Genomic DNA, 21,483 nt, shown 5'->3' on the forward strand with positions numbered 1-21,483 from the left:
CATTACCAGAATCATCTGGCAGTTCAGCATCGATTCGAGCAAGCCTGACTCCGCTGATGAGACACTGAATATCGAAACCGGTCCAGAGTTTGCTTGGACACTATGTATTGTAGCTATGAAAGATGGGTCCCCTATTTAAGCGCCCAGCTGAATGTATATGTTGTGCTACTCGTGCCAAAATAAACCTTAACCTGTAGAAACCAAAGCCCATCACGCATTAGATGGCATGACACTCCAAGGTCCGCACATCAGGCAGTTTAAACGAACCCAAAGCGATTGAATGGCTCAATCACTTATAACTTAATCTTTAATAGTTACTTCATTTGGCCAACCTTCAACGCTTTGTCAATCAAACCAAGAGCAGGAAAAACCGCTCTCACCTGGACTTAATGAGCTGATGCGTCAGATAAGACGACGAGCAGACAGCATTGTGTCCTTAACACGCTGGCGTCGCTCTCTTTTCAAGCCGCACAACCAGTTGTGTGTGTATGCAAAATCTCAACTTAAGTCCATTAATTGATATTGGCCCAGAATCTGATCATGTGTGTAGTGTCAGTATACGCACGAGGTTATTGTGGACTGGGTAACACCAGCGTGTGCGCGCCCTGTTTGTACACAAGACTAACCTGTTCCACTGTTTTCATGTTTGCCCTTCAGCTCTGACGGATAGAAACGTGTGTACGGAGACGACGAATTCTAAACGTCTCAGCCGAACCTCGCTTGACACACGATATTCCATGCAATAGCCACAGCTCGGCGTCTAATGCCGCGGTGGGTAAGTTGTATAACCTACGGCCCCTTCCTTTGGGCAGAAGTTGCCCAGGCGAATCCGCTTGAGAAAGCCCCACCGCCACATGATGCCCAACACTTCGAAACGATTCGTTCATCCGTCACCGCAAGGATTCAGTCGCACTAAATCGATTCCTTTGGATTGCACTCTCATGGTGCTAATCTCTCATGAACACTGCTGTTGTGCGCATATGCGGGCATGATACTCTTATGGAAGCTCATTCATGCTAATCTCCCTCCCTAACCCATCTCTCCATAATCTCCCCCATTAACACAACTGACGTGCTTATGTCCGTGGATGGAATTCCTTTTCCAGCTCAGACCTCGCCTGCTTGCCCATCACCACATATATAATCTTGTTGTAACAGCTCTCTCGCTGGTGCAGCAGTTCTACTGCTGATTATATTTTTTCCGCCTGAGGACGAACGCTTGTGTTGCGATCGAAATGTGATTTCTTTTATTTTATACCTACGTGACTTTACCGAAATAACCAAAGAGTATGGAAACCCGACGTTTATAATTTCACACGTGCTCAGTCACACGGACGCCACTGCAATGCCAAACTTGTACGCGGGATGAACGAAACGTTATTCTCGCGTTTCGATTCGACGACGCTAATGTGTGTTTATGTTGTGGCCCCCAAAGGTATAATATGAAAGTCCTGTTTCGTCCCTCCATAAGGGAAAAGGCTCCCTCCCACCCCTTGTCTAAATTCACGAGGTAGAGGGGACCGATTGTAATATAAACTCTATCAAGGCACGCCTTGTATGGCGAGTTGTCGTGGCGTGTCATGTTACAAACATTATTATCCATCAGCAAGACTTTTAAAACGAGCCCGTCTCATTGACGCCCGTGAGTGACTCGCTGTAGTCTTTGTTATAGCACCTCCCGTAGTTTAAAGTTAACATTTGTCTTGTGTATATATACTCAACGCAGTGCATAGTTGCACTTACTGCCTCGGCACATGCCCGTGCGTGTCTGCCGTTGCTCAATGGATATTGCTTAGACTGAGATTGGAACACAAGATTGACGAATGTTACGGTACATTCAGTGTAATATAATTGTCAGTAGGTATTAGGCACATGCTTATCTTGCACGTATGAACACCTGGCAATTATATACGGGGTTCTTAAGACGTCCCCGTCCGTCCTTCCCTCTGGCCAGCCAGCAAATCTTACAAAAAAGTACTGTTGTATGAAATTCCAATAACAATGCACATCCTTTAGTCTATTCCAGGGGTCGGCAACCTACGGCTCCGGAGCCGCATGCGGCTCTTTACAGGCTGCTTCTTGACGAAATGTACGTGAGTACAGATGCATTGCGGCTCTTGAAATACTGAATTTTGTACCGAATTGGAAAGAAATGGCTCTTCTTGTTATTTTGGTTGCCGACCCCTGGTCTATTCACTGCTGGATGAAGGCTTCTCTTTGCCGTGTCGGCCATGGGGGGGGGGGGGGGGGGGGCTTTGACCATACTTCACCACGATGATGAAGGGAAGACAGTGAAAAATGTAACTCGCTACTGATGTTAGCCGTGGCCGGGAGTCCAACTCAGTTTTGCAGGGTTCATAGCGCGCAGTCTGCAAGATGTTTTGTCACCGCTCAACCCTCGGTGTAATACATAAATGATATGAATATAAAATTTCGATTTAAAGCTTTCGTGACTGCAGGGATTCATCTTCTTGGTTCTTTCGGTAAAGTCGTAAATTGTATTTTATTATGTTTTATTTTTTATTATTTTATTATTTCCCTTCTACGTGACTTTACCGAAAGAACCAAGACGATATGAATATTGTATTATTATTCTTTTTATTTTCACCTACGTGACTTTACCGAAAGAACAAAAGAGTATGGATCCTTGCAGTCACGAAAACTTCAAATCTAGAATTATTGTATGGTGATGAATATTGACGAACGTAGTTATTGTAACACGTAAGTTGTGTTTATTATTCATAACGGAGCGAATGATTAAGTTATGCATTACTATGTAATATTGCGTCGAACTAAGACCCATATCGTGAAGAGACGACCTTGCCTATCAGTTCAGAAGTTCACCAACATTGATGAATGCCAGGTCTGACCGCTGATGAGAAACCGTGTGTCGAACCCGGCCGTAAGTTTTCTTTTCTTGAACCAATGCTGATGATGCATTAGCAGAACACTGTGTACAACATGTATCTTCTTTCACGTGGAGACGGATATGTGAACGAGACATTGCAAATGTATTCATTAATAAGTAGGATGATTTAAATACGAGTATTCACCCTTCGCCTGTATCTAAGCACGCTTATGACTTGATTGTATCAGTTAAGCCCCGACGCAGCGGTCCCACACGACGCTGTGTTCAATTCCCCGATCACGGATAACATCAGTGGCGAGTGATATCTAAATCGCTCATGGGCCACTGCCCTTAACCAACCCGAACCGACCAGAATGGTGAAGTATGGTCGTGTACACCAACAGCTCGCACGACTAACACGACGTGAGGAGGCCTTCGCGTCAACGCCGTAATTATAATATATATTGGGGGGGGACACATCCCAATATTCAAATATGCTCAAAATGCCCCCCCCCCAATATATTGCTATAAAAGAGATTTCTGTTTATATGATTGTGGTTATGGTTGTAGTTTATTAATCCCTAATCTCTGCCATTACATACAATGAAACAAGAAAAGGTTAAAAAAAACAGAGCAATGTAATACAATACACTATTAGACATTATTGTAAAAAAAAGTCCATCCTGTGTGTTCGTGAATTTTTTAATATTTTAGGCAGGAAATGGCAGGAAATTCGTTTTCAATTTTAGATATTTTTCTGGGGGGGGGACCCCCAGACCCCCTGGAAGATTTGGTCCCCCCCAATGTTGACTCCATGGCTACGGCCTTGCTTTGCGTCCAGCAGTGGATTGACGAAGGGCTGTACGTTATCATGAAGCTGATATTAAGATAATGTTCTGATGTTCTATCAATTACGTTGGCCATAGTATTAATGTACGACGTAATTCTTACCCGAAATGAACTGACTATAGACTCTACACGTACATTTTCAGCTTGTTTAACCTAATCAGCATGCATATGCATTGACATTAGATTTCAATTACAGTAATTGCTCATGTTTACCAAATCAGATGCGATCCCATTGAGATGCATTGCCCTTTTTGGCGAGGGAGTTCCCTATTTACAAATAAACACACACCCCGATCTTGATAACATTTAAGAAACACAGCAGAGGCAGACAGGTCGGTGGTAGACGAGGTTGAAAAGCAAAAGACAAAGATCCCCCGTGTAGTCTGCATAGAGTGTTGGGCCAAGTGCTGTTCGCGAGTAGCACCTATGAAGGCCGGCACGGCACACGAGGGGGTTGGGTGGCCAGCACCACGCCCGGTCGCCTTTGTCTCCCCAGTGGCGATGTTTACACCCACACCCAGGTACTCATTTGAGGCTGAGTCGACCTAGAAGATGCCCAGGACCCGGCTCGCCGGGTTTGTAGCCGTAGCGCGTTAACCACTACACTGCATACTCTTAGGTTTTTTCGGTAAGTCACGTATTATTTATTTTTTGATTATTTATTTTTACCTACGTGACTTTTCCGAAAAAACCTAAGAGTATGAATCCTTGCAGTCACGAAAGCTTCAAATCTAGAATCACTACACTACACACAGATCTAGAGGAGGTGTTGTGTGCCATTTCCACGCCCGGCCACCTTTGTCTCCCCACTGCTGGTACAGTATTCATACCTCGGCAGGTATTAGGGGAGGCCCAATGACACGTTCTGACACCACTTGTCACCGATGGTAGCCGTGGTAGGGATTTGAACCCAGGTGGCCGTGGCTTGTTGCGCAATGCTAGAACCACTGCGCCACAAACAGATGCGCAGAGCCTTTACAATTCTGTTGGCGAGCACCTATTAAGGCATCTCTCTGTTGTCCCCATTGCTGATATTTTTGACGCACCGCACCAGGCACTTGTGTTGTTGTTGCTCCGGGGACCGGCAGATCGACGATCGATGTTCGATCGACGCGTTGATAGTATTCACCGTGATTTCTCGCTTAGCAGAGTTGGCCGGCAACGATCACACACACCCACCCTGACACACCACCTTAAACGCTCATTAAAATTACAATAAGCCGTTGCTTTGCATCTTTACATCAGCCACACGAAAGAAAGTCATTTGAGACGAGGTTGGTTTCAGAGAAGGTCCAGGACCGGTTCAGGAATCACTCGCTTCTGATGCCACCCGTGGCCGAGAATCAGAAGCGCGCAAAGACAAAGACCCCCCGTGTAGACTTAACAGACTGGCGGGTCAAGTGCTGTTACCTTACAGCACCTATGAAGGCCGGCACGGCACACGAGGGGGTGGGTGGCCAGCACCACGCCCGGCCGCATTTGTCTCCCTAGTGGCGATGTACTCATTTGAGACATAGTTGACTGGGTGTGGGAGGCCCAGGACCGGTTCAAATATTCGCCACTGTTATTGATCGTGAGCGGGGAATCGAACTCGGGTCGCCCGAGTTCGTGGCGCAGCGCGCTAACCGCTGCGCCACCGCTCACATACATACACACGCACACGCACCTGTTATCAACTAGCGGGCAGGGGGGGGGGCGAGCGAGATAGGCTTTTGTGGGGTGACGGGGGATAGTTTTGGGGGTTGGGGCTCGCTGTGTGTTTGCGTCAAGAGTCAATAACTGGGTAATAATTGATGGAGCAGAGCGCCAGGGCGGGCGACCAAGCGGGTCCCTCCTTGCGCGCCGCTCAGTAGCGGGGAATGCGCACGCGAGGTGGAGGTGTGGGCGTCAGGTATTGGGCACTGATGTTCACGTAACGTTATCTTACGAAGGGTTATGGTGGCAGGTATTTTTACAGGGGCACGCACGCACGCACGCGTCACGGACTGGTATTAATTCAGGGTTGTTCCTTAAAGCACTCACCACGCACGAATAATAGAAGCGAGACACGTTTTTGTTGCGCGGTTGTTGGAGGGCGCGCAATCCAACGCAGGTGAGCACTTCGGTGCACACGCACCTGTGCCTGTCAACAAAGTGGACAACTTAGACCATGGATATTTGATGCGTTCTGCGCGCTCGCCGATGGGACAATGACAACGTCAAATATCACACCGCTGGTCTGCCTCTTCCTGCTGCTCCACCAGCCTCACCACCGGCATGTCCACGCCAAGCCATCGGACGGCATGAAGGCTTGGGAGAAGTTCAGCTCGGGTTCCACCACGTCCCCTCCAGCCGACGAGGTGCGATTCCCCGAGGGCTTTTCGTGGTCCGTGGGCACGGCCGCCTACCAGGTGGAGGGCGCCTGGGACGCGGATGGCAAAGCCGCCTCCATCTGGGACAAGTTCACACACGGGCACCCAGAGATGTTCGATGGCTCCAGCGGGGACGTGGCGAGCGACGGCTACCACCACGCGGAAGAGGACGTGGAAGCGCTGCGTTGGCTCGGCGTGAGCCACTACAAATTCTCCATCTCGTGGCCTCGGCTCCTGCCCAACGCCTCGGCGTCAGAGCCCAGTGCGGCAGGGCTGCGCTTCTACAACGAGACCATCGACCTGCTGGTGCGCGCAGGGATCCGTCCCGTGGTCACCCTCTACCACTGGGACCTGCCGCAAGCCCTACAGGAGCGCCACGGCGGGTGGCTGAGTGAGGCCACGGTGGACGCGTTCGCGGAGTACGCAGAGTTCTGCTTCCGAGCGTTCGGGGACCGCGTGCACACCTGGTTCACGGTTCACAACCCGTACGCGGTGGCGTGGCACGGCTACGGGAGCGGCACGCACGCGCCCGGGATCAGAGACCCCGGCATCTCTCCCTACGTGGTGGCTCACAATCTCATCAAGGTGGGTGGGGTGGGGTCGGGGGGAGGGTTGCATGCCATACATCCACCACCATCGTGATCATTATCCATGAAATGTAATTATTCTTAGCACAGCATGTGTCTAAGTACATGCGCATAATGCGATCTCCACGTCTCTGTTGTATACATCACATCATCGCATAGTCTATAGGTCCATGTGCGTGTCATACGATTATACAATCACTGTTATATGCACAATCACGTATAACATGGCATATGATCCCACAATCCCACGTGTACATATCACGCATCTTCCATACACATCCTTGTACGCAGTGTATATATCAACAGTGTAACACGTCCTTGCATAGATCACAAAATTATCATACAATCACTTACGTCCATGGATGTATCGTATGCGCATTCCATTCCCCACATCCTTGTGAATGTGCACTTACATGGGATGTAATACACCTCCACGTCCTCGGAAACACCATAAAATGTCAGGTGTCATCATATGAACTTGTAGTCTCTAAGGCAATGTACTCATCGGCTAATGGAATATAGACGATCTGAACTCGGCAATAGATTAACATCTATCGATGTGCTAGAACGGCTGTTAAGCCGAACTTTACGACTTTCGCTTGGAAAATCATAAAACGAAACTTTCTAAAAAACGATGTCAACTATTTTTTATTTCACCAGGTAAGGCCCACTGAGCTATATAGCTCTTTTTCAGATGCGACCTGACCACAAATGATAGCCTAATGAAGTGGCTTATCACGTGGAAATTGATAGCAACCAAATACTCTAAATGCATGTTGATTCTAAACGTGGAGGGAAAAACCGGAGGACCCGGAGAAAAATCCACGCGACCACGGGGAGAACACGCACACTCCAAAAATACAGGTGTCAGGGTCTGGATCGAACCCACGGCCTCCTGCATACCAGGCGAGGTAGTCAACATCTCGCTACCTTGGCGCTCCAATCACAGCACAGAGGTTGATTGGTCTCACTCGCCGGGCAGCGTAAGCCAAAAGTTCCTTCCTCAATTTACCATCCCTGGAGTACGGGTGATGATAAAAACCGTAATGTTGGGTCGAGATAACACAGAGAGAGAATGTGCCTGGTTCAGCGCTCCACATATTGTATAATTTATATAAAAGTATATGCAAGTCTACGGTAATTGTCCTCGCATTGAAATGAGACTTGGGTTGGTCGTTGTACTGAGCCTATAGCGAAAATTCCGGATTCCTATGATGGATGACCATTCTTGACTTTGCAGAATGTGCAACTCAGCCGTACAGATTCTCTGCGCACAATTGTGCATTGCTCATCTGTCACATATGCACATAAACATAACACTTACAATACTTATAACAATCATGTAATGCACAGTAACGTAATAACACTATGTGGGGGGGGGGGGGTGAACTGAGGTGGTGGTAGATATGTTGAGGAAGGTGGGTGCGTGGGACAGGAGGGAAAGGGAGTCAGACTCAGAATCTTTATTTAGGCTGGGGGAATCCGATGAGCTATGAAGCTCTTTTTCACAGATGTCCAGATTGAGTCTTCGTATATAAAGTATATGACAAACCAATATATTTTTTGTTGTTCAAGTAAAAAGCAAAAGCATCAAAAACATGTTTCTTTTAAAATCAAAAACATATCGAGGGAGGACAACACTTAAGGAAATTGTCCTTATTTAGAGTTCAGAATAGAATATTGTACAAACGACACGACACGTAACAATGTGAGAATCACAATCATGACCCAGAATTGTCATCATCCATTCAATCATGGGCTGGAGATTGTTATATACGTGGAGGTCATCTGTTCATTGTCTGGAGGTCGTTTTTGACCTTAAGAGATGTCAGGCCAGTTATCAAGTCTCACCAATTCCTCCTCCTCCAATATTTGAATATTTTCCAGAAATCTTTACTCCATCGTAACCATTATCTAGTATGAGGTGACCTCAAGTTCGTTTCCTTTCACTCAATGTAGGACCAATCCCTCCAGGTTGTCTCCGTCTCTTCTATTTACGCATCCAAAATATCCCCAACTTCCTGCAATTATGTTTAATAAGTTATATGGCTTTCAAACCTGCACCAACACGTAAAGATGTGTTTTTTTTTTCAGTCCATAAAAGCCGCATGTGAGAGACCTCTCCTAGAAAAGCACTGCCTTTGCACAGATTCTCGCCTGTCGTTTAAGGCTAACCGACGGTCACTCTGCGACCTGCGATCCCGCATCTCTGTCACAGGCGCACGCCCGTGCCTACCGCATCTACCAGCGCCACTTCAAGCCCACGCAGGGCGGCGAGGTGTCGCTGGTGCTCGGCTCGCACTGGGTGGAGCCGCGAGGAGGCAGCCACAGCCCCAACGCTGCCGCCGGCGACGGTGGAACCAGCGCATCCAATATCGTCGCGTGCCAGCGCTCGCTCGACTCGGCGCTGGGCTGGTTCGCACGGCCCATCTTCCATGACGGCGACTACCCGGCCAGCATGCGCAACGAGCTCGGCGCGCGTCTGCCCACGTTCAGTCTGTCCGAGCGGGACGAGGTGCGCGGCTCGGCCGACTTCTTCGCACTCGCGTTCGGCCCCACCAACTTCGAGCGGCTGGAGGTGGCACGGCGCGCAGGGCAGGAGGCGGCGTTGCGGCTGAGGCCTCTGCTCAGCTGGGTGTCACTCGAGTACGACCGGCCGCGCATCGTGCTCGCCGAGAGCGGGTGGTTCTCGGATGGCGATGGGGGCACGCGTGACACCGCCAACATGTACATGCTCAAGAGCTTCCTGAACGACGCCCTGCGAGGTAGGGCAGTGTCATGCATCGAACCTCCTTAGTGCGGTTGGCTACGTACGGTGCGAAAGATGCTCAATGTACATGCATGCATATTCGTGTCACCGCTGTCATCATCATCACCATTATCAAGGTGGTGGGGTGTGCCTCAGAGGTCAGAGTGCTGAGGTTGCAACGTTGATTTGCTAGGTTTGATTCAAGATTTCAGCTGCCTGCGTTTTTACCAGGTTCTAAAGTGTGCTGAGCTGAAGGCATCAGTCCGGTTGTACGCTTAATTAAGCAAAATCAACATTCCACGAAGAAATATCAGTTTGAATGGTATTTCATCATGTGGTGAACATTTCTGTCTGTAGCAAGGCAAGTGGGAAATTGCAGTGAATAAGAGGTCACTTGAAGAAATTTTAGAAAGTTCCACGATATCTCCTTCTACTGACCGTTTTCTAATGTTATGGAATTTGTTTTAATCTAATAACATGATGCCAATAGCACGTTTTGGTAAAAATTTGGGGCATAAAATCCCCATCATCTTCTTCATCAGTCACAACAGCAAAACTCTAGCAGATGAGCAAGATGATCCATAATTGGTTTATTTTGGGATAGATCGTGTGGCGTTAATAAAATCGAATTGATCATGAAAGCCTTCATATAAAATTATATGTTTGAGGAAACTGGAATGCCAACTCAAGTATTGTTTATGAATGTTTCAGGTCACAGCAATTCCTTACTTGAACGAGCTGCCGTGTCACTTTCATTCGTATTTCATAATTATTACCATCATCTTACTCTTTTTCAATAACAGCAGGCCTCACTGTTGATACCAACAACTGTCTGGCTCGGTACCAATTTTATACTTTTGATTGTAACAAGTAATAATTTGGTTACAGGAGTAACTTGTTGATTTGTTATACCTATGTTGGTGGTTAAGGATGAACCTTTTCTTTTTTTAAGAATAACCATAGCAAGGCCCTCTAGCTGAGTCTTCTGGGTCAACAGGTTTGATTAGTTTACCCAAAATAAAATTAACAGAAGTGCCGCCAAATACAACAGCGGTTGTGCAATTGGCAGGCTGGTCCCCAACATCGTCACGTGGAACTGCCACCACTGACTGATGCCTTTCAATCGAAATCAGTATCAGTACCACCTCGTGCTTTTCGTTAGTGTCAGCACACTGACACTGTTTCAATGACGGGAAGCGTTCAACTGCAACACACAGCGCGGCAGAACGAGGCCTGGAGAGAATTGGGTGATCGCCACGGCTTTGCCCCGGCTCAATATTATCGTTCAGTGAGGCAATTAATTAGATTCTGGCAACCGTCAGACTCTCCAGGAGCAAGTAATAACTTACAAAGCTGCTGCAAGCGCTTTCTAACCTACATCATGGAATAGCCTACCCACCACTGCTTGTCAAGGAGTCCTCTCTGGCAGTCAGATCGAGACCAATCTAAAGACGTTATACTTATTCAGAAAAAATCTGTAGACAAACAGCATCCTTTAATGGCTTTGCTTGAAACGTAGACAGCACTTTGTAGTAGTTACTATTGTTACTACTACTAAGCCATTATTAAAGTGTTTTCTCCATAGGCAAATATATGATAACAAATGGTTGTTCGGGGACGCCTGTGGCGCCCCTCACAACCACTTACGGCCTTCGGCCAGGAAAGCCACACGAACGACGCATTCACGCAAGCACCCGATGCTCCGTTTTGAAGTTGTAAAATGAAACATCTTTGAATTGTATTATCTTTTGAATTAGAAAATTGTATTTCTTAATTAAAAGCTTATATCATTTTACATCTGGAAGACTTAATTGAAAACGACATTTCGTGTGAATTTTCTCTCGTCGTTAAGTAGATGGCCTTGCTGGGGGTTCGGTTCGATGCAGAATTTCACCTGTTTGGGATTGCGGGATCGAGATAAGGCGACACAGCTGCTGGCCGTGCGAGAAAACCGCCGTCTGCAGATCGATTCCAACGTCATCGAACGTCTGTCCCTGCGCCTCCGTCGTTCATGCAGGGGGCGCGTAGGTTTGCAGCGCCCCCTGCATGAAAACGACGGAAAGTGCAGCGTTCATCATAGATAGATAAAGTTGTGCGCTTATATATAATGTCCTGATATTCTTTGGGACTTTTCTTAATACTTTATGAAGAGCAATGTAAATAATAAAATGATGGTGATGCCACTGATGGTGCTGCTCTGTGGCTGACTGTGCTGTAGATCAGTGGTCTTCATTGCAAGGCCCGCGGGCCAGGAGACAGCCCCTGTTGGCCTTTAGTGCAGCCCCTGATGTGCGGCCACTGACAATACACAAATGTGAAAACACCACATCGTGCTGTCAAACCCAATGGTATAAAATGCGTGGCGGACCTCACACTGAAAATTTGTGAAAAACAGTGCTGTAGATGATGCCGGTGATAAAGCCGTTGCCACCACCGATGATGATGATGATGCAGCTCACACGGACCCCTGTTACCCTGCAGCCGTGCGCGAGGACGGGGTGAGGCTTGAAGGCTTCACAGCCTGGTCGCTGCTCGACGGCTTCGAGTGGGGCCACGGCTTCCGGCTGCGGCGCGGCCTGATGCACGTCGATTTCACGTCGCCCGGACGCGCGCGCCGGCCCAAATCGTCGGCGCAGCTCTACCGTCAGGTCATCGCCCGCAACGGCTTCCCCGAGCCTGAGCCGCCCCTGTACGGCACGTTCCCCAGCACCTTCTCTTGGGGAGTGACGGAGGGCATCGTTGAGGTGAGCGTGTGGCAAAAAAAATGATAGAATGGTGATCCCCCCCCCCGCCGCCGAATCCGTGACATTTCATGGAATTGCTGCGGGAGGGCAAATGGTTACATGCATATCAATTGTTACATAATCCACCTGTGCCCTTTACTCAAGACTGGAAAAACTGAGGCAGAATTGTATAGCTTCCACAGCCGGAGCCACGAGACACCGCTTGCTTCAGCCCAACCACACCATTCCTCATTACCTAATTTGAGACTCTTTCACTATAAACCGCTGATGGTAATTTGGCAATTAATGTCTTAATGGTGACAGTAGATAATCCCTGTTCTCATCCTGGACCCCCACTTCACCAACACACACGGACCAGGAAGGTGAAATATGGTCAGATAACCCCTATAACCGACATGGTATGGGGAGGCCCTCACCCAACAGTCGATGGAGAAAGGAATGAATATCATATTCATTTCTATAGTATATTGATGTAAGATGAATATGAAATATATTTAAGTTGGGGAGGCTTTCATCTAGCAGTGGATTGATCATGGCTGATGATAATGGTCACCAAAATACGTTCTAAATAATCTACGTAAATTGCTTCAAATAAAGACGTTTTAAGGATACCCATGAGTTTTCAAAACGATATCAAGTTGGACATTCAACCGAGATGTGGCCATACGTATTAAAAAAAACAAGTTAAATGAACTATGCACCCAAATGCCACATTTACAGATGTCAGGTGTAATTTATTACGTAACTGGCACCAGCGTTTATTGGGTTGTTGTGCAATTTTACCGCCTCGATATCTGTTAATTTCTTACAAGGTTTACTGGCAGGCTACGAATCATGGTTTTGATATGATGCAATGAAACTTTTAACAACACGACAAGAATCACATGGGGCTTTTAAGTATCTGCCGAATGTAAATCTACTCGGAGACAGCACAACCTCCGATTAGCACAGTTGGCTACGTATAGTGGAAAAGAAGTTCAATATACATACAGTGTAAACATATAATGTAGTGTACAATGGTAGTGTACACTCCAGGCAGAAAAATCGTGCGGCTGATCTTCATTGGGAACACCGCGTGGCCTGGGACCCTCGAAGGGACGCTTGGGAAACAAGATGGAAATAACACGGCACCGCGTGTGTTCAGTACAGTTACAATGCAGTACAATTACGATGTGTTCAGTACAGTTACGATGCAGTACAATTACTATGTGTTCAGTACAGTTACGATGCGTACAGGAATATCGCAGTTAACCGCGAATGGTTGAGCCACAGGGGCGCCGATTGGTGAACTGTGCCTCAATAAATTTGTCGCGAAGCTGCAAAAAAGCAAGAACTGAACCCGCGAGAGGAGGGGAGGTTTTGCTGTATTCGGTAATGCGGGTATAGTGGCTGATATATTTTACAGCCCTGAATCAATCCACTGCTGGATGAAGCCCTCCCGGTGTCACAACTTCGTCATGCTGGTCAGCGTGTGTTGGGGGAGTTGAGGGCCAGGATCAGTTCAGATGTCACTCGCCACTGATGGTAGCCGTGCCTGGGAATCGAGCTCGAGTAGCTGGGTTCATAGCAGAGCGCACAAATCGCTATGCCACCGCTCTACCCATCATTTCAACTTCCAGCTGTGATACCTTCAGAGCTGGACCGTATGTGCATGGCACCAGATAATTAACATGACACAAAGTAGATGTTTCTAAAAACAGCATGGCACTAAACATGTTACGCTTTTACATGAAAACATTTCAAAGTGCATTATTCATTAACCTGTCTCCTTCACAGGCAGACAACCGCGTAGACAGAGGGAGTTCACAGACTGATTGGTGGCGTGGCCCAGCCAAAGATATTTGCCTAACAAAAGGAGAAAAATGCTTGGCTGCTGACCTGCGCTGTGATACCCAATTGTGATGTTTATCAGCACGTGGCATCAAGACCAGCCCTGCCGTTATCAAGCACACAGAGGCTCATTAAACAAGGGTGGCTGCCTCTCCACTTACCTGCACATAACTCTTTGCATTTGGGATTAATCCGAGAGCTCTAAGGCAAACTGTGCAGACCCAGAGGTGCGCAGACATTTTCGATTTTTTTTCTACTCGGGAGAGAGAGAGCGGAATGTTCGCTGCCTTCTGCAGTGGAAATATTCCAAGAATGCAGAGGACTCGAACAAAGGCTTTGCAGTGCTATCAGAAATTAATTTATTGAGATTGGCCTTGCTTGGTATGTCGACAAAAAAAGGCTTGGCACTGCAAACGCTTTAAAAAAAACGATCATTGGCCTCCAGCACAGGTTTCTGTATGGCGGTCAATAGACGGGGAAGGGGGGGGATGTAGCCTGTTGGCCAAGGCCTCCCAAACACTGTGATGACATCGATGAGTTCCTGAACAAACTTATTAAATCCAGACAAAACACCCGTAATTGAGTTTAGTGAGCTGGTGATCTGAGCATCATCACCAATGACTGCACGTGAAAACGATTGCATTATAATGTTGTTTTTGCGTGGTTTGGCTAAATTCCAGCTCCAAACACTGCCGTTTGATTGACAAGCGATGAACACTCTTTGCAGGGGAAATAAAAGGTGTGCCCCTAGTGTCGATATAGAGGCCTATTTAATTAACTTTTAAGTTAGTTCTGTCATGTCTTCTTCCTGGGCTATTCTCTGCACAGGGTGATGCATTGCTAAGCCCCAGAGTTTTGAGATTTTGCAACATTCTTGATTTGAAGCTTTAGTGACTGCAGGAATCCATACTCTTTGGTTCTTTCGGTAAAGTCACGTAGGTATAAAATAAAATAAATCACGACGTTTCGGGCGCAACACAAGCGTCCATCAGGTGGGAAAGCATAGTCTGCTGCTGAGGCAGACTGTTTTAAAAGGTTTGAAATGGGTGTAGCTCAAGGGTCATATATGCAACATGACGCCAATAGCACGATTGGAATGCAATTGGACAAAATCATGTTAAAGAACGTTATATACGAAGCATATTATCACTTGCAAGGTATCCATCCCGCTGGAGTACTGCTTCAAAAATCAGATGTCGGACTCCCCTATTGATTGTAGCACTCATTTACTTCCACTTGCTCTGTATTCCTCCCGAACAAAACGCATGCGGGGAAAGCACTGCGCTGATACAGTAGGCAAGCTGGCAAGCGAGTATGCTTCACGCACGTGCTTTTTATCCTGCTCCAGGTGGAGGAGTCCCCTTCGTCGGTGCAGTTTGCCGACACGAGCGTCTACCGATGGGACGTCCACCACTCGGGGAAACTGCTGCAGCTGCCGGGCCTCAAGATGCAACCGCGTCCGTCGCAGTGTACCGACTTCACAAGCATCAGGAGCACCGTGAGCCTACTGCGGCGCACCGGCGTCACAGCGTACCGCTTCTCGCTCAGCTGGTCTCTGCTGCTGCCCTCAGGCGACCCCGGGAGGCCCAACCACGCTGCACTGCGCTACTACCGCTGCCTCGCCACCGAGCTGCGGCAACACGCCATCGAGCCAGTGGTTACGCTGTACCACCCATCGCACCGCCACGTGGGCCTCCCCCGGGTCCTGAATGACGCCGGTGGCTGGCTCAATGTCTCCGCGGTGGAGGCGTTTGCGGCGTACGCGCGCCTCTGCTTCGGCGAGCTGGGCGGTGCCGTGCGCACATGGCTGACAATCAACGAGCCCAGCGCGGCCGCTCACGCCGAGGGCAGCCCTGGCTCCGCCTATGCCAGGGCTCACAACCTGATCCGGGCACACGCTCGGGCCTGGCGGGTCTACGACGTGGAGTTCCGTGCGGAGCAGGGCGGCCAAGTGTCCCTGGCACTGCGGGCCGACTGGTACCAGGCGGCCGACCTGTTCGCGGGCGAGGACGCCGCCGCCACTGCCGAGCGCGCCATGCTGTTCGACCTGGGCTGGTTCGCGGAGCCGATTTTCGGCACGGGGGATTACCCGCAGGAGGTGCGCTCTTGGATCGCCCGTCGCAGGCAGCTCAACCTCACAGAGTCACGGGTGCCGAGCTTCACGGAAGAGGAGAAGGCGGCCGTGCGGGGAGCATACGACTTCATCGCACTCAACCACTTCACCACGAGGCTGGTGCTGCACGACGAGAAGCCAGGCTCGAGCCAAGAGGTCGACCGCGCCGTGAACATCATCAAGGTTTGTGCTAAAAAATTTGATGCCGTGTGGACTCCCTCACCATTCCACTTTGTAGCGTCACGGCCCAGCGCATCCGCTCAGTGTGTTGCCAACTCTTCAAAGTGGAAAGTTGCCAAACAAATCTCAAAAAGTCACTAAGTATCATTAGATCGACCCTTCTAAAGTAATCAAAATATCACGAGACAATTTAGCAAGTATTAAACAAAGCAAACTGATAGACAGTCAAAGCACATATTGGTAATGACATCACTACACAATATACCAAACATTAAATATAGTAAATTGATCATGGGACCTCCCTTGCCGGTATTGAAATATAAGAATAGGTTTTACCCTTTCTGGCAATAAAACAGGTGTTAAGATGTTAAAACACCAAACTGAAACCTTTTGCAAGGAATAAAAAAAACATGCTCAGAGTATGTTTTTTCGTTTGCATGATCACCACAAGTATATGTGGTTAATGCAGGCATGATTTCTTGAAAAAGGTTTCAGTTTGATGTTTTAACATCTTAACACCTGTTTTATTGCCAGAAAGAGTAAAACCTATTCTTATATAGTAAATTGATATAGAATCCTTAATGTGCACCGGGGATCGCTGCTAAATCTACAGTGTCCTCATCTAAGAAATTTTCTAGATTTGTCACTCATAGCTTTGGCAAATGCTTTTTCTAGGGAAACCAAAATAGTCGCTAGATGTAGCGACAAAATCGTCAAGCTATTGACGCTGGTCCACTAAACCCAACCCAGTTACTGGTTTGGAGTCATCGTTGCATAAAGCCCGTGTCTGAGTAAGTGGCCATCGCCAATGACACTGTCCTCCTGGGATGACTAGCACGGTTGGCTATGTACGGCGCGACATAAGTTCAACATCTTCTTGGTGCTTTCGGTAAAGTCACGTAGAAGGGAAGTAATAAAATAATAAAAATAAAACATAATAAAATAATTCTCACGACGTTTCGGCCACAACGCCTGAAGACGCTGTCGCCTCGACAGACCTGGTTTTCACCTGAGGACGGCTGCTTGCGTTGTGGCCGAAACGTCGTGAGAATTATTTTATTATGTTTTATTTTTATTATTTTATTACTTCCCTTCTACGTGATGACTTTACCGAAAGAACCAAGAAGATGAATCCCTGCAGTCACGAAAGCTTTAAATCGAAATATAAGTACATACAGGTACATGACCTCTCCCTGGCAGGACATGACATGGTTGCGGTCGGCGGGCGGGCTGGCAGTGGCGCCGTGGGGGCTGCGTGCGATGCTGGGGTGGGTGGCGCAGCGCTATGGATCCAGGGGCGCCGTCATCCTCGTCACCGCCAACGGTGTGGACGACCGGGCCCCCTCGAACGACCGCTTGAGGGTGCTCTACCACCAGCGCTACATCAACGAGATGCTCAAGGGTAATGCGGAATGAACGACAACGATCGCTCCTGTCGATCGCACCCTCATTAGTGCTGCTTGTTGCTGGCCGTATGGGCCTGTGCTCAACGAATGTGATAAAAAAAATTACATAACAAGTATAACCCGTAAAAACAAAGTTCTTCACTATAAATCCTTTATATGCGTGGCGGCTAGACTCCTCTCGTCCTCTGGCTTGAGATGGCTGCCACCTATGGGTCAGATGATTGCATCGCACCATTAAGCAATTGGTAATTAAATATAATATTTTTGTCCTAAAAAGTGTAAAATTTTGGAAAAAAATGTTCACGAACATTAATTGTCACACACAACGAGTCTGTGTGGAAAATGTCAGCTCGATTGGATCACGGGAAGTGGGTTAAAAAACGACCGAAAGATTTGCACGGTCCTAAGCAAGCAAGCGAACTTAATATAAAGGATTTAAAAATCAAAGCTTATCCCAGCGTGAGGGTTGAGTGGTATTAATCTCCCAAGTATCACTTTGCTGGAGTTAATTATACTATTAATGTCGTTATAATCGATCAATAAAATACTTTTGCACTCACAATACGTGCATCAAATCATGCGTGTGATCATATATTATTTACAACATATGTAAATGATATGCAAACATTATCTTTATACTATTGAAACAGACAGAACAAAGGAAACAGATGGCACAGACAGCACTGTCATACTTATCAGACAGAACAAACGAGACGAAAAGAATGTGACTCTTGAATTGAGTCGTGACCTCATGTCATGAATTGTGGAGTGATGAATCATTGCATGCGCATAGCTACAACTGTGATATACATGTGAAGGTATTTGTCAATCCACCGCTGGATGAGAGCCTCCCCACGCCATGTGAGTTGTGGTGGTTAGTTGACCATACTACACCAAGCCAGTCAATACATGTTGCCAAAGGTGGAGAGCAAAGATGTAAGGGTACCGAAGTACAGTACAATCTAAAGAAATAGAGAAAACGTTTAAATTAAAAGCTTCTACTTGTCTTCCACCAATCTCAATACTGTACACTAATTAAATGCGTTAACCTCCTCTGTAAGATACAGAGCCATCGCTTTCACCTTCGTCAATCAACTGTTGAGAAATAAGTACGAGGCTCGTTATCAATGAGTTCGTTATTTTGAAAAATCACAAATTAGTTCGTTATTTAGAAATGAATCACAAATTAGTTCGTTATTTAGAAAAATCACAAATTACTTCATTATTTAGAAAAATCACAAATTAGTTCGTTATTTAGAAAAATCACAAATTAGCTCATTATTTAGAAATGGATCACCCTGTATTTTTTCCTCTCTGCCAGGATAGAAGGGCTAAAGGCCAAAACGTCGCTTTCTGTATACGTTTTCCTGTTTCGGGCAGTGTTATTGATGCATGCGTTAAGTCTTTGTTACGTGACCCTTTATCTTCTTGTTGGTATCATCGTCACCGTCTGCAGCGTACCGGCTGGACGGGGTGCGCGTGGGCGGCTACTTCGCGTGGACACTTCGCGACAAGGTGGCCCCGCTCTCCGGACTCTACGCCTCCCCGTACTACGACACGGCTGCCAAGGCCTCGCTGGGGCGGTACCGTGCCACCATCGCCGCCAACGGCTTCCCGGAACCGGCGGGGGTCAGCGACATTGGCGACGACGATGGGGCGACCTCGCCCGGCGGGACGCCACAAGCTGGCACCTTGTGCCCGGCCTGTTTGTTCTTCCGAGCGAAGGGGCACGTGGTGTTCTTCTCGAGTTGCCTGCTTTCCAGCGCGCTGCTGCTCGTCATCTTCTGCGTCTACCGACGCAAGCGACGGAAACTCTACCCGTCGCTCAAGCGAAAGGAGAACTCCTACTGTGCTTAGTTGATGAATGGCGTTGTAGAAGAGAGGGGAAGGAGAGATCACGTGTGGATAATATGAAACAAATATCACTGCTGTGCTGTAGAACAGTTACAATTTATTTAAGAGATTATCGACAAAAGTTCTTAAAATTTTATTCTGTTTGAATTTGTTATGCTCAGGGTGATACAGTACTAAGGAAATAATTGCTATTTGTAACGATTCACCCACCGCCTCGTCCCAGCTTGGTGAGAATTGTTACAATTTGGGATTGCGGTTCGATCGAAAAACTAATTATTTTCGGTGTAGTTTTTACTGTGTTATTCCTATAATTTATTTTTTTAATCTTACGTGTCAAGTTTTTATCTCACTCAATTAGCCTAAATGTAATGTTAATATATCATCCGCACATAATTTGCCCTTAATGTGTAAATGATAATTTCTTACACACACAATTCGATGCCCGTATCGTGAGCACACAAATTGTTTCACGTTGACCAAGCAACGGGTCGTTACATGCCTAATCAGTACGCAGGGTTTCAACATTGTGTTCGGTGAATGCTACACGTGCTTTGTAAAAAAAAAAGACTAATAAAACTAGCACAGTGACACAGGTAATTGACATAAAACACACACGTTGTTCACGCAGTCACCACTAGTGGGACTTTCATTCCTGGGAGCTCAAGTCCACATATCGACTTGGCCCATCACCCCACCAGGGTCAGTACACTTAGCATCACCTCTGATGCCTGTGGCCAGAGGTGTGGACTCGAGTCATGTGACTTGGACTCGAGTCAGACTCGAGTCATGAATTTGATGACTTGCGACTCGACTTGGACTTGCATAACAATGACTTTGTCCCACCTATGAGATGTGGACTCGAGTCATGTGACTTGGACTCGAGTCAGACTCGAGTCATGAATTTGATGACTTGCGACTCGACTTGGACTTGCATAACAATGACTTTGTCCCACCTCTGCCTGTGGCTATATCATATGGACGGACCCGTGCCCATCATCATCATCACAATCCATGGGTAGATAGCCCGTTGGTGTCCACTGCACATTTCGTCATGATGGGCCACTGAACGAAATGTGTAGTGGCCCATCGCAGGGATGTGAACTTTCCATCCATTTCTCAGAAGTGCCAATTGAGATAAGTACCGCCTAGCACTCGTTCGAGCACGGAAACACTTTAGACTCTTGGTTCTATTTTTTAAGTTATATATTTGTCATTTGTGTACTGTATTTATATTTCATTTTCGAGTGTGCTGTGTTAAGGGAGTACAAGACCAACACTGCTTGTTAGTTGGAACACTCAAGTGAGCGTTATGTCGTCCATTCTAACAACGTTTAATTACATATGTTTGACAATACTAGCTTAATAAGAGATACTTATTTAATATTATAAGTCGTGAGCGGCTCACGGATGTATTGATTTTACGAAGGGCTGCCTGTGGACACTCCTAAAGCAACAAATGACACCCTCTCGCTATCGATTAATATTCTTTATGAGTAACATTGGCTACATTAAGAAAAACTGTTATCCATAAATAGTTTAACACGTAGCAGGCTTTCGCGACCAATATTATTCATAATCAACGTTTTTGGGTTAGATCGCGTTATTTATAAATGTGTCGTAACCCTCCACCACCCGACACGGCCAATCAGCAAAAAAGTGTCACGTTGACAAAAGACAAATAGTTCACTGCTTTAGCCCACCGGTGTGTTGAAGAGTGAATCCACAACATTTACAGTTTTTGAGTACGACGTTTCACTGGTAATTACATCCAGCATCATCGGGCAATTCTGTGGATTCACTCTTCAACACACTGGTGGGCTAAAGTAGTGAACTATTTGTCTTTTGTCAACGTGACACTTTTTTGCTGATTGGCCGTGTCGGGTGGTGGAGGGTTACGACACATTTTTAAATAACGCGATCTAACCCAAAAGTTTATTATGAATATCCATAAATACTTTACTGAGTGTAAATAT

General features: G+C 47.1%; 1 protein-coding gene across 1 annotated transcript; it reads left to right on the top strand.

The window, feature by feature from the left end:
- Nucleotides 1–5,547: 5,547 nt before the first annotated feature.
- Nucleotides 5,548–20,238, top strand: KLB (klotho beta). The gene is made up of 6 exons (XM_078600916.1): nucleotides 5,548–6,632; nucleotides 8,853–9,399; nucleotides 11,865–12,127; nucleotides 15,306–16,253; nucleotides 17,451–17,652; nucleotides 19,113–20,238. The coding sequence occupies exons 1-6, from the start codon at nucleotides 5,886–5,888 to the stop codon at nucleotides 19,511–19,513; spliced, it is 3,108 nt and encodes a 1,035-aa protein (XP_078457042.1). The 5' UTR covers nucleotides 5,548–5,885; the 3' UTR covers nucleotides 19,514–20,238.
- Nucleotides 20,239–21,483: the final 1,245 nt, after the last annotated feature.

The sequence above is a fragment of the Lampetra planeri genome, chromosome 15, assembly GCF_965212315.1.
Source record: "Lampetra planeri chromosome 15, kcLamPlan1.2.h2, whole genome shotgun sequence".
Taxonomy (NCBI): Eukaryota; Metazoa; Chordata; class Hyperoartia; order Petromyzontiformes; family Petromyzontidae; genus Lampetra; species Lampetra planeri.

Excerpts from the sequence above, each read along its gene's own strand:
- KLB (XM_078600916.1), top strand. The coding sequence starts at position 5,886 with ATGACAACGTCAAATATCACACCGCTGGTCTGCCTCTTCCTGCTGCTC. Across the intron at positions 6,633-8,852 it reads TGGCTCACAATCTCATCAAG|GCGCACGCCCGTGCCTACCG; the intron begins GTGGGTGGGGTG and ends TCTCTGTCACAG. Across the intron at positions 12,128-15,305 it reads TGACGGAGGGCATCGTTGAG|GTGGAGGAGTCCCCTTCGTC; the intron begins GTGAGCGTGTGG and ends ATCCTGCTCCAG.